We start from the raw sequence: 18,308 nt of genomic DNA, 5'->3' as shown, positions 1-18,308 counted from the left end.
TTTTAAGAGGAGGTTAGATGAACACCTTGCTGGGGTCATTTGACCCCAGTACTCTTTCCTGCCATGGCAGGGGGTCGGACTAGATGATCTGCTCAGGTCCCTTCCGACCCTAGAAACTATGAAACTATATATGTTCCGGGTCTCTTGCATCCATGAGCTGTGCAGGAGAGGACTTTTGAGCTTGTCTTTGCAGCAAGATGAAGATAAAGCGGATCAAGGCCAAATGGGGATTAGATCGCCCAAAACCTTCCATCTTCATCCACTGACCGCGGAAACACAACTGCCCTCGTCTCCTCTTTCCGCACTGGCGCATCTTCATCTTATTCCCTGGATCCTCCTCTCCTGTCTCCCTACATGAAATACTTTCCAGTCCCACTCCTTCAAGCCTCTTCCTAGCCATGATGGTCTTGAAACCCCACCCCCCAGAGGAGCTGGTTTCCCAGTCTAGTGTCTCATTCAAAGCTTGCCCCAACTCCCATTGATTAAATGGGGCAATGCTGAAGATAGCAATCTGTCCCTCTCTCTAATAATTAAAAATAGACTATAAAATATTTATTTTTACTCATTATAATGATCTTAACTGCAGCAGAACTACAGACCATATCCTCCTAAGCTTCACTGAAGTTGATAGGACTCTGTTTATGTACAACAGCTGAGGATCCGTCCTGATTTCTCCTCCCTGTTTTGTCATTTCTCCCTCTCATTTGACAGTCACTGATTTCCAAGCCATTATTGCCACCATGGAGCTGATACTCGTTAATGTGGCTTTAAAACAAACAGCTGCAATTTGCATCGCATTTTCTCTAGCCCAGGCAACTCGCTGCACCATCTCATCAATGCAGCACTAGAAAAATCACACTGGAGTTCAAAGCAAATGTAATAGGATGGAAAACAGAGATGCACTGATGAGGAGACATGGTCATATCCTGTTAACCAGCAACTGCAAAGTGGCTTTACAGGTCTTCCAAAACCTGTGGTTCTTACAAAGCATCCATCCCCTACCATCGCAAATCTCTTAGTCTGTGGTGGGCTGCTGTTGTTGTGTTATGGCAGAAGTTCTTGCAAACATCCGATTAAAAGAAAGGAGGATTTTGCCCCATGTGGCTGCAGAGACGGCTTGAAAATGGGAACCCTACTGCGCTGTAAACCAAAGACCAAGTACAAGACGCCCAAATTCTCATTTTAAAGCCAGTTCCTGAATGCGGAGGTGCTTGGTCGGGATTTTTGACTATTAAGCATCTACATTATTGCCACTGTTCGTAGTTTATCAGTAGCAACGAAGTAGTGGAGTAAAACAACAATATTTAGACCTTGTTTTTTCCCCCAGAAGCTGCCATGGATTTTTGGAGCCTCCATTTTTGGGCTAGTCAACTCAAGATCCTATTCCACCTGTTAGACTTCTAAGTGCAATCTTAGTCTACCCTGCATGGGTCCCTGAAAAACTGTTAAGCGTGTCTGCTTTGGTAATGTACCTTCATTTTTGCCTAAAGGCTAAGGCACAACAGGCAGTAAGGAGGAGGAGGAGGACTCATCCATGTTTTGCATGAATGTTTGGTCAAGTGCTTGAACAGGGAGGAACAGGATTGCACTTTAGACACAGAAGTGGGGGGTCTACTTAAATTCGTAATTTTGCAGATTGCACAGGATCAACTTTAAAGAAATTAATAAAAATAAAATGCTGGCTCCCCAGTGGGAGCCAATGGTCCTTGCTGCACAGCAGCCGGGCCTGGCAGCCTCCCCAGGAAGAGGAAGGTGCTGGCTGGCAGGGCAGCAGACAAACCAGTGGCCACCACCTCACCCCGCCGGGGCATCTCTGCCGATCAGTGCTGAGGGACGGGGCTGGGAAATACTGAACAATTTGCTTTCTATGCTGTGACCAACCCACAAAAATTGTTTGATCTCAGCGCAATTTAAGTAGGTCCCTACACATAAGTACCACTTAGAACAGGATGCGGTGCTTTGTACCTGCTGTTCAAAAGTGCTCACCATTTCCAATCCCCTCAAGTAGAATAACAGATAGAAAACATCTGGAAAAATAACATCCTACAATCTGAACTTCCCAAATCGATCTCATCCAAATTCAGTGGCCATTTCTCCTGGAATCTGGGCTATTCCCTCATTGTCAAAACCAGGAGCTGAACAAGGCCCTTTTAGCAAATTCCTCGAGTGGCCAACAGAGGATGGATCTCAGATGTGTATTTTTTGAGCTCTGGGTCCAGTCTGCTCACAAACTCATAATAAATTTAAAGCCACTCAACTTCTGAGCCTAAGAAATTTTGACAATGTCTCTTTCGAATCTTTAAATTAAAACTGACGAGTGAAAGCTGGATGTGGTGCACGGGGGATTGGAGATTATATTTAGATCTGCTGCTTTGCCAGCATTTGTGGAGGGGGGAAAAGGGTTTCTTTCTTCCCTCCCTGCTAATTTGGGTGGATTGGAACAACAAGGACTGTCTGCCGGTTGTGGATAAGACATGGCACTTCCTGATTTATTTTCCTGTTTATTAATAGCCGACACCTTTTTGCATATCTGCAGCATTTTCTTGTGCTGTGACTACCCACCCACCACATCACAATACCGCACCAATGAGCGTGCACTAGGAGTTTTGGCATCGTGTTTCTTTTCCTGTCTCGCTGCATTTGTTTGACATCGTGTGCTAACAAGGATCGGGATGTGCTGTCGATGCAAGGGACTGACTCCATCTGTTCAGACAGAGCTGGTCTGCGGGCAGGCAGCGACTGCTGTGGAGCTATTGCAGGGCGTAGGTAGTTTTCTGTTCTTGGCACTATGCTGCCTTCTCGGGCACCTGCCAGTTGGGACACGTAAGCTATTCCATCCGAGGGATGCTCGAGGCAGGAGGACACAAGCTGCCATCCCTTCACCCTCCGTTTCCAGCTCACGGGGATGCTTTCAAGAGCCCATAAACCTGTGAACTGTAGCTTGTGTCACGGCTTCAAGGCTCAGCCCTGGTATCTGGAGGCAGAGCAAATGCCTGATCTGGTGACTAGCCTTTATGTGAATCATCGTTTTCTGCGGGTTTCGAGTTCCAGGCAAAATGAATGGTGGATAAAGTGGTTACTACTGACATGCTGATTTTGACCACATGCAAGTAATTGTTACCACACTGTTAAAAGGACAGCGGTTCTCAGCTTCTTCCATGCCCTGACCCCATGTTATAGCAGCAAAGAAATATAGGACTCTCCCTCCCATGTAGTGATTAAAGTGGGAAAAAGAAAGAAAGGAAGAGAAAAGGGGTATAATGACCCTCTGGAACCAGACTACGGCTTGCCAGAGAACACAATGTCTCTTCCTGCAATCATTGAGAGGTTTCAGATTGGTTTTTGTTCTGCACTGGGATGAAATGGAGATCTTCCTAAGCTTGTGGGTTTTTTGCTTTGGGATGGAAAGCCACCCACAGACATGAGACACCCTCCCCACCTAACCCACCGGGCAGCACAGCTGCGATGTGGGAAGCCCGGGTTCAAGGCCCTGGGTCTTCCACATCCCAGATCACTGCCCCAACTACCAGGCTGGGGAGTCAATCAGTCGAGCTCTCTCCGGTCCAATGAATGTTTTTACAAAGTGGAAAGGCTCCACTGAGAGAAACTAATATTACAACCCATATGGGCTAATGGGGATGTAGGATGCCCATATTCAATCCCGGCTCCAAACTGAGCAGAACAAGTAGCTGATAACTCCATGCCAACTGGGCTACAGAATTAGCCTCTCTCTCTCCGGCCCAGAAACCTTCCTGATGCACGTTGTAAAAACAAACTTTCCCACAAAAATATTCAGTTAAAAAAAAAAAGACGACGACGATGACAACGAAGAAGGTATTTTCTGGAGGGGAAAAAAAATCATCCCAAAATTCCTGATATACTTTAATACGTCCCTCGGGTTCAGAACCCAGGATACAGAAGAACGCTGTAAGTGCTGCAGTGAAGATAAATGTCTGCAGACTCCAGATCTCAAGGTTTGATCCCAGCCGGATTCTGGAATCAGATGCACACGGGCAGACTGTTGCAAGGTCTCAAGCAGATCTGGTGGCAGGATCTAGATTTTCCAGTCTGGAAAATCACTAGTACTTTGCTCATTTTAACTTAGAGTGTAATGAAGCCCCTGCTCTCTTGGGAGCATTGCCTCCAGGAAAGAGCCCAGGGCTGGGAGCCAACAGTGGCGAATTCTGCTAGGATCCGATTCAGAGGGACCTTGGAGAAGCCACCACCTTCCTGTGCCTCAGGTTTTCCCCCCTAAAGGGAAACAATAATCCTTGCCCAACCTCCTGAAGGTTGTTGTGACCCTTAATGCTTGTGGCAAGTGAGATTCTTGGGCAAAAGACGCTATGTGAAAGAAAAGTGCAGAAGGGGAAAGTAACGGTGCTTTGTTAGACATTGCTGGGACACCTTTTTTAGTTTGAAAGCTGAGGATTCTTCCACCCAGGGTGCACATTTTCCAGTGCTCTTATCCTACAAGGCCTCAGGCGGCACAGCAAGCAGGTGGCACGTGACAGCTGCTGCTTGATCTTTTTTTTTATTTAAATGCTTAAAAAAAAGACACATACTGCAGCTTTTTCATATTACAGGCCCATAAATTCCTTTATGCAGGTTTCATTAAGCCTACACCTGCCTGCAATTTAGTCCCTCAACTTTGTAGCCTGTTGGAAAGCATCGTCATCTTAGCGTACCTTCCGCAATATCATTTAGCTTTATGCCACTTCCCTCTCGGCACCTCCGGCATGCAAGGAGAGGTCCCGCACTCCCCCTGCTGCGATGCAGAACAGCTGCTAAGCAATCACCCCTGAAATCCCCATGGTGACATAGCTGCCTCAGTTTTTAATCCCTGCCCTTCAGCTTCTTTGTCCTTTTCATTCACTCACCTCATTAAGCTCAATGTGGTCTGGCCGGGGAATGCTTTTCCAGTCCCAGCTTCAGGTAATGGGAACAACCTGGATTTTTCCCGAGCCAATTCTCACGCCGTAAAGCATTGCAAAAGCCAGAGAGCGCTGCTGTGGCTCAGACCAGGCCAGCAAGGCCAACACTCATCTGATGCTTTTTTTGCCATGCACAAATGCCTTCACCAGCCTCCTTTTAAACATCAAGCAACAGAGCTCCCAGGACCTTGAGCAATCCAGCAGAATGATGCAAGTTGGGCGGCTCTCCCAGAGGTCCTAGGAAGCTCGCACAATTCGAGGTCTCTCCTCATCTCTCTTTCATATGTTTCCCACTGCCAGCAGTTCACACGATGAGCTCTTAGGTCTTGCCTGGCTTGATCCCTCGCATCTTCTCTTTGGTCCAAACGCTATTGCAAGAGACTGGCCTGTCCTCCATCATGCTAACCACATGGCCTGCCTGCTTCAGTCACTGGATTGCCCTATATTTACTATACTTGGTTCTCCATGGGCTTCCCACCACCCCCCTTTTTTTTTTTTGGATCTTTCTCTCATTTTACTGTACAGTCCTTAAAATTGGTTCAACGCTTTACTGATGAAACAGCATTACTATGCAGCAAATCCACTGCAGACATGCAGCTGCCCACACTCTACAAACCCTACAAGCTTGGATGTTTCTGCCAACCATCTTTCCTGGTCAGGAGACAGATTTTTTTTTAAATGGGAATTCCAGAATCTAGTATTTACTTCCCTATGTGCGAGAGGATCAATTTGCCAGAGACCGAGATTTATAGAAAAATATATAAATAAGCTGGTGCTGCTGATGATTGTAAGCTGTGCTGGCTCAGAAATAAAAGAGCAGCACGTTTAGTGACGCTCAAGAGACTGCACCTCCAAATGCAGCGCCTAGGGATGTAGGTTTTTGAGCTGGCCCAGAATTGCAGGGAAGCAGCAGGAGAGGACTCAGCTGGAGCTGCCCCATGGGCTGGGCAGAAGCGGTATTTCATTTGTGTTGTCATTGGGAGCGGCTGCCCCATCTCACTCGCGCTCACAATAGCCGTGCACACAAGCAAGAGATGAATAAAGGCAGCGTCAGTAGAAGCAGGCTGCCACACCCATGAAAAGCGTTGAAGAGCCTGCACCTCCTCGCCCCACACCAACTTCCTTCAGTTGGGAAGAGGTGCCCACTGTGCTTACCATCTTGTGTGAGTTCATACAGGAGCTAATAGCAACCCTACAAACAGAGAGCATGAGAAACACAACATAATGCCCTGGATCATATCCATGTACAGGCCGGTTCTGGCCACTCCTGGTAATGCTGACACTGGTGGCAAATTGTCTCTCATAACTGATGCAGAGTGCAATAATAGTGACAGACATGTGTCTTTTTTTTAATGACACCTATAGTGGTGAAAAGCATGGCTTTGTCCTGCTGGAGAGCAGCCTGTCGGTCATTCTGCTAGGAGGGGTCACCCTCCTTACACACACATGCACACCGCTTTCCATTTCCAAAGGAGAGCGAAGCAAACCTCCGGGGCGGGGGCAATTAGGAAACGAGGAAGAGGAACAGTTTGATTACATCAAAAGAAAAAGCAAACCTTGGGATCCAGGCCAGCCTAAATCAAACACTTATGTGCCAATGCCTTGCCATGAGTGATGTTCACCCTTACATGCCCTGTCTAATGTCAGACAGGAGCAAATGGGTTCAGAAGGCATCATGCACAGATGGACAACACTGGGATACTGCCCAGTCCAGTGGAAAACACCCTTCAGAGGGGGGCAGAAAGCTAAGTGAATATGCCCTTGACGACAGGGAATTCAGCCACTGGGATTACATTAGAGACAAGACACGGACTCTTGCTCAGAGCCAAATTGTTCGAGCTGGTTCCTTGCAAACAACCTCCCCATCAGCTCAGTGTAAAAGGCTCTTCAGAAGCAGCTCGGCTTCTTCCAACTCCCCTTGGATAAAAGCAGGAGGCTCCAGAGCGACTGTAAACCCTGCTGTCAGAAGGAAAGGCTCAGTTTCTCCTTCCTTGTTAGCCAACATCTTGGGATGAACCTCAGGATGTTCTCGGTGGGGAAAGAGAGAGGATGAGAGGGAAGGAGGCGGCAGAGAAAGAGAAGGGGACGACGAGGCAGAAAAAGGGGAAGGAAAAGAGACGACAGCAAAGACATGCGACAGAGCCACCCACAACAAGCGGGACACGAGAGACCCGGGTACAGAAACAAAGGGAGGGTTTCGCTCTTACCCTGCAGGGCTTCTTTGGCTCGCGCTAGCTCTTGCTCCTTCTGTGCCAGCTGGACCTTGAGCTCGGTGGCAGAGAGCACCTCTGTCGACTTGCTGCCATGCGTCTCCTCCAGGTCTTTTGTCAGCATTTCCTTCATTTGGCGGAGCAGGTGAACCTCCTCTTGAAGCTGGGACACTTCTTCTCGTAACAGCACTGGAGGAAGAGAGAACACAATGCGAGGAAGTGACTGCCTGCTCTCCTCGGCGCTGGCAAGTTTTCAGTCACTCCAGCAGGCAGACAGCAGATTCACATTTGGTAACAGGCATCATCACGTCGGATCTGCCCGTGCAACCATCAAACCCCTGTGCCCGGACTGCAATCACATACCTCGCGACGACACCGCTTTTCCTGGTTTGCACACATGCTATTTATTGTCCGGCAAAGCCGAGAGGAACCCCCTTAGCCAGGAAGTCATTTTGATCCCTCCCCCTCCCCCAAAGCACCAACTTACTATGAATCTCAGTGTAATCGAGATTGGGTTGTGTGGGTTTGGACATGGTTTTGGGCATGCGTGTCAGAGGGATGCTTACAAAGGAGCGCAGAGTTCTCCTCCAGAAGCATCCCTCTCTCCTTTGAGTTTAAAGACCCTATAAACCATGATCAGGGAGAGAAAATTTGTCTTTGGAGCAGCAGTGCTCAAGTTTTTCAAGAGACGGCTGGTTTTGGGTGACCCTAGCAGTCTTTCCTGCCCAAGCGCAGGGAGGCAGGACCTGATGATCTTGAGAGGTCTCTTCCAGCCCCTAACATCTATGAATATTTAAGGCATCTTTAAAAATGCCCCTAGTTGGGTGCCCAGTCATTTAAACAAATCCGGCCATTATACTTAAATTCCATCAATGTAAGACCTCTTAAATACATTTTTTTGGTTATAGATAGGGATGATTTCACTTCATCTAGGTGATGGTAGTTGCCCATTCCTCGTAGATCTTGCCTCCAACTTGCAACCCACTCTACAACACACTGAGCGTCACTCTAGCCAATTCAAGGCAAACCAGTTTTGCTGAGATGGATCGGCTTAGATGCATCTGCGCGTTCATAAATTCTGCCCAAGAATCTTAACTGAACTATTCAGAGACCTTAGAGGCGGTGGGGGTAGGAAAAACACAAACTTTCCCTACTGGGTAGAAATACATTTGTCAGGCTGAACTCTTATCCTGCACATCTGTATCTAATACTTTTGTGTTTATTACTGACCATGACTAACCCTTCGAAACAAAACCCCTCGGAGTATGGAAACAGAGCATGATGTCTGGCCAAGAAATGGCCACAGAGCAAATCCAGAAATAATCCCTGAAATCCCAGCTCCACCAAAAAATGACATGTTTAGTCACAACCCAGAGGAAAGGATTGGCACTAGAAAAAACAATGGCTTGCACTAACAGCCATCTGGTAGCCAACTAAAACCCAACTAAATGTTAGCCAAAAGCCTCTAGAAGTCAAAGCAACAAAGATCAAGTGCTCTCAGTGGCTCATTTATAAAATGTGCGTCTTTAGAGAGACCCATGTGAAGCCACTGCTACAAAATGCAATAAAACGATGCATTTCGAGCTGCAACTGTACCATACGCGGCTGCTAGGGTGTCCTAGTACATCAAAAGTCATAAATATTGCAAGCATGTGGGAGACGGTGGGGAGGGGGGGGAAGAGGAAGCCCTCATACATCAAAGGTTAAAGCGATACACTGGAACAGATTTGTTCCTCAGCTGAATAATGGGATTCAAGACAATACTGTACGGATACCGAAGTAAGTCCATTATCGCAGCAGAACGAAGCCAGGCCAGGGCACGTTTGTAGTGCTCTGTTAAAGGGTATGTAATACAGGGAGAGAATTATGCGCTGCTGGTTAGAGATGAAATATTCAGAGTCGCTGTACTCACAGCAATACATTACCTCTGCTGTCCTTAGGCTCAATTTGCCCTCGGTTTCCATTACCGAGATACCTGCGTTTCTCTTTCCTCCCCCTGCTCGCTCCCCAAGCCCTTTGGAAAACTTTCATAAATATCACTCAAAACAATGAATGAGTAAGGCCTCCAAAAAACGAGAAGCCGCTCTTTCAACAGGGAGCGTTTTCAAGTTTGGCTTGGCCCTGGGTAACCCCTTGAACAACAGCAACAACACAAAACAGAAAAATCAATGAGCGTATTCAACAGCGGATGAAAACCTGCCAGCACGGGCTCCAGCGATAACATTTTTCAACAAAGAACAGTGCCCCCCGAAGTTAAAATCCACAGTCCTCTATATTTAGGTGGCATTCGGTGACAGCCCGACTTTTATTTTTTGACTGGCCTTTTCTGCTACAGTCGGGCCACTTTTATTAAAAGAAAAAAAAAAAGTAGCATCAGGAAGAGGGGGGTGCATGTAGCTAGGTCCACCCTAACACTGCTATGGAAACCAGAGACAAATGGGAAGATAAGAGCAGAATGAGGCCAGCTGGAAACGGCTATGCCTGTGGGAGGGTGGCTCGAGCAAGACTGGACTAACTCCAGACTCTTGCTGGAGCTGATGCATATCTGCTGTGCCGCGGCTCAGGACGATGCAGTGTGTGGTCCCACGCACCCTGCTGGCTACAACAGCCCACCACATACCGCTCTTTCTCCCCGTTTTGTTTGATTGCCATTGCAATCATCATGGCTGCAATGAGTTCAAGCACAGAAGTCGTGCTTGGCCCCAGCACGAAAGGTGCAAAAGGGAAGAAATGGTTCTTGCCAAGCCCCGCTGCACGAGGACTGGACAGGCTATCTAGCCAGCAGCGTTCGGAGGGGGACCTTGCCATACTCTCAATGAGAGCTGTGCGGTTATGAATGAGCATATTATATCATTGCTTAGTTCATCATCGCACAACTGGGGAAAAAAAAGACGTGCTACGGAGCAGACCGACCCTGCTTTTCCATAGGACCGTCCCTCCTTACTTGGCATCCCTCTGCGCAGGCTCTGGCAGCAGACAGGTAGGAGTTGCTCAGGACACAAGGGAAGTCGCAGGCTGTTCTGATTGCGAGCCCAGATTAGTGGATTCCCTTTTGATCTCCTGGGGTCATAATTGCAACATCAAAGCCCTTCCAAGCTGAAATTTGGACAAGATTAAAATACTGAACTGTGTCCTTCAGACCCGACTGTAATCTCTGCAATACAAGGTCATGTCTGTCCATGTCTGAACCCATGTTTGAGGTCATTTTTTTCCCTTCCTTTGGCTCCCAAGAGTCACCCAGGGGTCCTGAGATACCACTTGTGGCCATGCTGGGAGCAGAGACCCAATTAAGTTTCCTCAGCTGGAGTGAGAGGACTGTTGCCATCTTAAACGGTTTTGAGGGGTTGATTTCCAAACCGTAAGATGCCCATTTGTTACATAGAGCAATAAAGCAGGCAAGAAATATTTCAAGCAATTTATTTAGACCAAAACATCCAACATATTTCTTCTGTTTAAAGCAGCAGCAACACCACTTATTGCCCTTACACACCCTAACGAAACCTCACAGTGCTCTCGTGCGACAGGAATATTTATCTTTACTCTTCTCCAGATTAAGCAATAGGGAGGTGGAGAAGGAGAAACAGGGGGGCACAATACAGTTTGGAGGAGTCAGACCGAGTCAGCCAGTGGACCTGGAAGTCCTGCCCCTCTTTCCCCTACTGAGGTATGCCATCACTTTGCAATATAGCCATTGTGCATTTTTATTTTGGGTGTTCGAGTCAGGCTCGCTGCCCTACTACCGAACCTAACATTTATCTGGGGTGGGGGGTGAGGGAAGCAGGTGTGCGCCACTGGGATCTGCAGGAAGAAACTTTGAGCAAAGATCTCTGCACAGGAGGAAGGTATCCTGTAGGTGCACTGAATACACACATCACCTGCGAGAAGTGCCTGCTTTCAACTCCTAGGGCTTGTGACAGAGAAGGACTTCTTGGTGCCTTCTCTTTTTTTGGCAGCCTCCTATCCTGGCAATTTTTTATTTATTTTTTTTATTCCCAGCTTGTCCATACGAGCATTTGCCACTTAACCCAAGAGCCAACCTGGCTGGTTAAAAACACGGAGGGGTTAAACGCAACATAATTCAGAAGAAACAGCACATCTGAACTGAAAGCCCGCAAGCTTTTTCCCCACGCAATGAAAGCAAGCCAAGAGGCATGCACGCAACAAGCACCTCACCCCACCAGCCCAGCCGTCCTGGAAGTTGAACCGGTGCCCGAAGGAGAGCAGCGCGGTATTTCCTAGGCACGATCAAAGCGCGTATCACCTGACGACTCTGGTGGATAAAGAGGCTATTTTGCCCTTGCTGGCATCAGCCCCAACCGAGCACTCGATTCACGAGACCCCCTCCGAGATGCGGGCTCCATCTGTGAGCCTGCATATTTTAACAGCAGGTTTGGCATCTTGTGACTTGAGCCTCCAGCGTCCGTAACAACCCAAACCTGGCCATTGGGGCCGATCAGCTGGGAACTAGCAGCACGAAGATTGGCAAGATCGGAGTAAGAAACTTTCTCCTGCTCTGTAGTGAGTGTTAATGAAGCCAGATCTTTTAATCTTAGAACAATCCAATTACAAAAATACAAAAGCATAAACACAGATCTGCTCCACGGACTGGCCTGGCTGCAAAGCAAAAGTTCCCTCCTCCCAGGGGCACAGAAAAATTGCTTCTACCTGCAACAAATTCAGAGAGAAAAACTCCAGCTGGGAGCTGAATCGGTGAAACCATTTCAGATTTATGCTGGTGCAGCTGAGAAAAGGGTGCTGGCCCCTGAAGTTTCAGGCGCGATTCTTACCCTTTTTCTGGTCGTTAGACAACTTTGCATTTTCTACTTTGCCTGCCGACATTTAAAGCATTACATTTCACTTGCAGATCAAGGGCTGCCAGAAACTGGGGTGTGTAGCAGGGGGAGGAAGGGGCTGCCACAGAGTCTGGGGCCTTTGGGCTCAAGTGAGGGCTGATACAGCCCCCGTCAGTCATCCTCCAGGCGCTGTGCCCATTGCTACTGCCCTACCTCTTCAGCTGTCGGCCCCATTGCCATGCCATGATGAAGACACAATCGCATGGCCCGTGCTGGAGCTGGGACTGCTGTGGCACTGTGGGGCATGGGGCAGTGGCTCCAGCTCTACTAACAGGGCAGAAGCCACAGCCGTGCTATGTGCCCAGCACCAGGGCTACTGTCACATGCTCTGGGTCGGGGCTGGAGCTGCCTCTGCATACCTCAGGCTGAATCTGGCCCGCAAGGACCCTCGTGGTGTGGATCCAGCCTAGGTCTCGAGGCGAGTTTGACACCCCGGGACTAGACCACACCTGGCTGCCAGCTGTAGTGCTGCATGGCTTCCACTTCCCAATGCACAGGTACCAAAAATCACTCCCGTAACATAGTGCTTTCCCTACCCCTTCCCTTGTCTCAAAAGCCTATTCCCAGGATTGGAAACCAGCTGCACATTCACGTCCAAACACTCCTCTGACACTGCCAGGACGCTCTGAAAACAGTTTACTGTCCACTCTGTAAGTGAATGCACAGTCCTCATTTTCCAGGACAAGGGCAGCATCAAAACTATATTGCAATATCACAGATACAGCACAACCACATCACAAGAGGAGGCAGCACAGATGTTGTAACATAGCATCACCGCAGCACAGAGGCAGGAAGCAATCACAGTGCCCCAGAGGCCAGATATAATGCAGTAACATGCCCCCAAAAGATCTTTGATGTTACAAGCATCGACTACAACCACTAACAAACCATTCCCCTGGCGTGGGCATGTGCATGCTCCTACCATCTACAGAGCCAGGTGAAAACACCATCTGTCACTCTCCATCAGCAATCAACTTCTGAGTGACCCTCCGTGAGAGCAGGGCACATTACGCCGGGTGCAACGACCAATATCTCGAAGAGTGAACCATCTTGATGACAAGCCAGAGGAAAGACGGAAAGGGACATGTAGGTACAGAGATGGACAATGTCTTGCTAAGATAAATGGCTGAACCAGTAATAGAAGCCAAGTCACTCAAGAGGGCCCAGCATCCTAGACCTTGGTATCTGGTATCAACATTTTAAATAAATGACATCCTTCCATAAGCCCTCTCCAGCACTTCTTGACATCTGTATAACCCTATGAGGATGTGCTTCATATTCGCTTTCTTTGTGGAGGATGCCACCCATTTCATCCAAATACCCATTGGTCACGCAAAGCTTTGGGGTATACGAAGAACTGTGGGCCCTCCGCTATCAGACACCGAGGGGCAATGCACTTATTCTGGCAGATGGCCCTGTCACTGGCTTCTCATTTTTTGAAGCGATTTTTGAAGCCATGGGAATGCATTGATGTAAGAGTAATTATGAGAGAGAACAGCAGAAGAAAAGGAAGCTGTTACAGGCAATGCCTGAGGAGATATGCAAGGTGTGTTGTCCTTTCCCAAACTGCAGATTGGAAACTTCAACACTTGACTGCAGTAGAAGAAATCATGATTTCTTGCTTACAGAGGGAAGTGAGCTGGTAAATCTAGAAGAGAATAAGCAATCCCAGTCTTGATGTACTGGGCCATTTTAGCACAGAGACGCACTGGGATTTTTCCCCCTTCGAGTGCTAATTGTACAGATATACATATCTACACCAATTTTAATTAAAACTGCCGAGTAAATGCTCATTTCAAGGTATTTTACTACCTGCGTTGGCTTCTTCTCTGTTCTAAAGAGATCTTCCAGTTGTGTTTCTTTAGATACATATTTATTTAAATGTGCGGTTTGCCTGCGAGGTGTGATCCGCATTTAGGATAATGCTGAATGATGATAATGGATCCCGGAGGTGCAGCGTGTGGCTCTGATTGCTTATATTAAAGTGAAGTTTAAGGGCACCGATGGAGAGCAGGGCCCCATTGCACAAGGGAGAGTGCAGATACATGCACACGGAAAACCCCTACTCCAAAGACCAGAGGATTTAAATAGACAAGACGGGAGGGGAGGGGAGGAAGAGGCCCAGAAAGCAGAGCTGGCTTTCCCAAGGTGATGCAGCATTCAGCATCTGAGTGAGGAACAGCAGAGGCCTAATAACCAAGGTCGGTGCTTTGGGCGGTAGGGGCCAGGTCGGGAGCATCCCCTCAAAGTCTATGCCTGAGACTGGTGATCTAAAACGAGCATGGTCCACGTTCAATAGTCACCAACCACCTATTAAAAATACTTTACTACTATATTGTGTACCTGACTAGCACATATTAGCCAAAGAAAATATGCTGTGTGGGTATTAGAGACTGTGCACTGGATGAAGTCTTTTGTTTTAGGCTTTACTTATACTTTGGGGATGGGGGGGGGGAGAAAAACAAAAAAGCCACAGTTTCTGCTGAAGCTGTTCTGTTCATCCCTCTCCTCTCAAAGCACTTTTCAGCAGAGACTTGCATACTTGCATGCACTGCATGTTAATCATGTTCCCAAGCCTCAATGATGCTTTATTTTCTAAAAAATGGTGTAGGCAACATGGCTTAGTATAGAAGGTTTGATGGGAGAACTGAAAAACACAGTTCTGCACAGTTTTACTGTGGGGAGAAAAATCATGGCTGTGGGTGGATATGGATCGAAAGGAATATCAAATAAAAAGCCTGGGAATTCAAGAACTCTGGCTCTAAAATTAGATTCATATTTGCAAGCTCAAGTTTTCCCCTTCCACACCCACTGGAAGCTTAAATAGCAGGATATTTGCTTCACAGAAGATGTAAGTGATGCTTACATACACAATACCTGTAATTATTCAGGGCTTTTTTTCTTCTTCTTTTCACATGCTCACATCTCTCCTCATTGAGGGTCTGTTAGGAAATGCAGCTGAATGATCATAAAAAATAAATCTCCCTGTTTTGTTTCCAGCAGAAGTGTCAGGTCACCAGGGGCACCAATAATTTCACAACAGCATATTTCTAGAGCTTGAGATGACACTCAAACAGCTGCTTTTTGGAGGCTGCTTCCTCTAACTGGTGACAGAGGGCAGAAAAGCTTCCCAGTTGGAGGCGAGCGAACTACACGCTACAGCCTGTCATCGGGGTGGTGGTGACGATGAGCTGGCACACATCTGCTGCAATTCATTCAAAGAGAGGGGCCCGCAGTCCGCCTTCGCCAGGGCCACGAAGGAATGCATAGGACTCAGCCCAGCATCTTGGAAATTAACCCCAAGGATCCTGGAGAGTTACTCATAGCGCTGTGCGGTTAGAAATGTAGTTTGGGCTAAGAAGTCCTGACACTTGCCCATGCAGCAGCTGAAACTGCCCCGCAAAAGAGCTCCTGAGCCACTACACAGCAGCACAAAGGTGCATTAATGGAGAAGGGGGTAAAGTTGAACACCCAATATTTTTTTAGTCCTGGCGCAGTCCACATCTGGAGTGAAAGCATCTTCCATTATCCACTTGACCTCCCCCTAATTTATTCAAGTATAGTCCACACGTTGGGGAGACTGAAGAAAGTCTCCGTACCAGAAGCACCTGCACGAGTCAAGGCTGTCTGTGCGGCGGGGTACCAACTTGTGAATGCTGGGGGTATCCCAAGGGAGAGACATGGAGACAGGATGCAAAGGTCTCCGAGTCAGATACAGGGTCTGACTGTTAATGCAACAGCATCCCACTGAAACTGGAAGCTCCCTGATTGTCAAATGATATGACCATTACATTTCCCCTTCCCTGCCCGAGATTCTGGGAGGATACAACATTCAAAACCAGGACTCCAATTTTGCAGCTGGTGCCCATTTGCAAACCATCAGCCTTTTATCTTAAAGTTACAGTGACTCCGCTCTATCTTCACGCTCACATTCCCACCACCTCACTACCCAGAAGGGCCCCAGATCCAGCAAGGACAGAGAGGAGATACAGAAAACCTGGCTTTGGTTTCTTTTTTTAAAATTTATAAAACAAGCTGTTGGCAAATCAAGCCTTTTCAGAATATTCCCCTCGGTCTGCAGCCTTGTGAAAGAACCGTCACCACCTTGATGCAAACACATAGTTTAAAATTTAACTGGAACGGAGGATGGCAGAGATTGCTGAAGAGCTCAAACATACCTTTGCTCTATTGCATCCAGTAGTTTGTTATCAGGAACCCGTATCGCAGGGGGGAAAAAACCCATCTATGAAAACAAAATGCACAGATGGACAACTCTTATGTCATGCTGGGGACTGCTGTTCCCATACAGAAGAATGGGTTTACAAAAGCAGATCCTCCAAGACAGGTGGTTTTACCAACCTTAATGCCTGATTAAAATGTCCTTTTAGGGTTGTGCCATGTTCCCCTTTATGAGAAATAAAAGCACTAAATATAGTTAGGAAAAAACTCAGATTGGTGCAGCAGCCCTTGGTTTCAACATGCCGGCTCGGGTGGTGGAACTAAGAGTTTGATCCTGTGGTCACGGCCCTCTAAAGCTTCGTGGTAACCTCGGCCACGTCCAGATGGCAGCACAGGTCCCAAGGAATAAGATCCTGATGCGCAGGTTTGGCTCTTGCTGTGGGGGGGGCTCGGGGGCAAAATCTCACCCTTGTTCTCTGGTGCTGCACACATCTAAGGGACGGTAGCTGCAAGGCTGAAAGGGGATGATTGTTACACAGCCGCCCAGTGTTTTTTGTCGCAAAGCATGTTACAAAGAGGTTGTTCTCTTCGTGGCATCCTGCGCCGTTAAACACAGGGCGCTCTCTCTGCTGCCTGTGAGGCAGCTGCTCTAGTCTTTCCTTCCCGGGGCAGAAAGTTACCAAATGAGCCCCACTTTATCCTCCCTCTCGTGCAGACTTGCTGCGTGTTCCTTCCCACTGTGGGATCTCAAATAACGCCATCTCTCATAGGTTGCAAGCACGTGCATTTTCCTCATTGCACACATGAGCAATGGCCAGATTAGACTGGGGGCCCTGGTACTACATGCTGTGGAGGAGGGGAGTGCTGACCCCTGCCTCCTCCACTCTGAAGGGGGGCACAGAAAACACTTTTGACTTTGATGTCTGAAGCCCTCTTGACTTCAAGGATGTAACTGCACTGGACAGCTCCTTGTGGTACAGCCCCAGGAAAAAGAAAAGTCAGCAAAACCTTGTAGGATGGAGCTGACAGACCTGGGAGGGGGATGGCGCATTTAAGAGCATGCAACATTGCAAACGGGTGACAAGGCCGGGCTCAAATGAACAACTACCAAAAGGGAGCTGACCACGGGCCATAACGCCTGAATCAGGCATGTGAAGGACCAGGCTGCTGTCTGCTTGCATAGTCTGCAGTGGCGCAGTCTTACTATTTGAAGCGAACCTTCAGCCTACATGTGATAAAGGATGGGGAAAGGCACAATGTATTTAGGAAGATGCTTATTATAACTTACGGACCCTCCTGATGTACTGTATAATTAGCCTGGAGTTCATGCACCCGCTATGTCCCACACCGTGCAGATCTCTTTCTAACTCCTCACAGTCAGATTGGCTTCAAGCAGGCAGTTTTTATCTCTCTTCCGAAGTTGCACGCTCCCTTCCCCTTCCCCACATTAAGGCTTAGCACTGGAAATATTCGTGTAAATACCCCTCCCTCCTCTGAATGCTGTTAAGTTCTTGACCCCAAGGACAGAGAAAGAGGTGTGCAACACTGGGCAGATTTGCCCCCCCACAACTATATACAAAAGGGCAAACAAGAGAAAGTGTATGCCAAAGATCTAGCGGAGACTCAGCTGTCAGCATCTCACAAGCATCTTTAACTGTTAAGCATCTGTACAGTGACTATTTAAGTGTTAGCTTCAGTTTGTGCACAACACACGCTGCTTTAGTGCAAAGTGCACAGAGAACAGAGGAGGGAGGGAGGGGAAAATAGGCTAGATTATTCTCCACCCCACCAGAGCAGCTGCTCCAGGAAGACATAAAGTATGTTTTTGCATACTTCAAATGTTTCACTTCTGAAAACTGGCAAGAACCCATTCTGCAAATTATTTAGCAATAAAATCACTAACTAGGAACACTTGAGCTCCAGGCTGGGGATTTCATTTCAGCCCAAAAGCTCGCCCTGAATTCCTAGCAGAGCTACAATAAACGTCCGTCCGAAGGCTGACGTGACGGCTCGTTCTCCCTGGCCAACGTAACCTTGCAGGTTCTCGAGGGTCCGGGAGAATTCAGCTCCCAACCTCCAGCATTTGGGATTTTTCAGGGGAACACAAGCAACAGTCACTCTCATCCAAGTGAGCT

The 18,308-nt window shown here is 47.8% G+C and overlaps 1 protein-coding gene across 5 annotated transcripts in view; it reads right to left on the bottom strand.

Moving 5' to 3' along the window:
• KAZN (kazrin, periplakin interacting protein) overlaps positions 1–18,308 on the bottom strand; it is a 417,992-nt gene that overhangs the window by 113,978 nt on the left and 285,706 nt on the right. For all 5 annotated transcript variants that reach the window (XR_002096397.1, XM_019511879.1, XM_019511878.1 and 2 more), the window contains exon 2: positions 7,139–7,330. Coding sequence is in view for 4 of the 5 variants with exons in the window: in XM_019511879.1 (XP_019367424.1) it covers positions 7,139–7,330 (192 nt within the window). In the remaining variant the exon portion in view is untranslated. The remainder of the gene's footprint in view (positions 1–7,138; positions 7,331–18,308) is intronic.

The sequence above is a fragment of the Gavialis gangeticus genome, unplaced genomic scaffold (assembly GCF_001723915.1).
Source record: "Gavialis gangeticus isolate Ggan-Ray unplaced genomic scaffold, GavGan_comp1, whole genome shotgun sequence".
Lineage (NCBI taxonomy): Eukaryota > Metazoa > Chordata > Crocodylia > Gavialidae > Gavialis > Gavialis gangeticus.
This window is presented reverse-complemented; position numbering and strand designations above follow the sequence as displayed.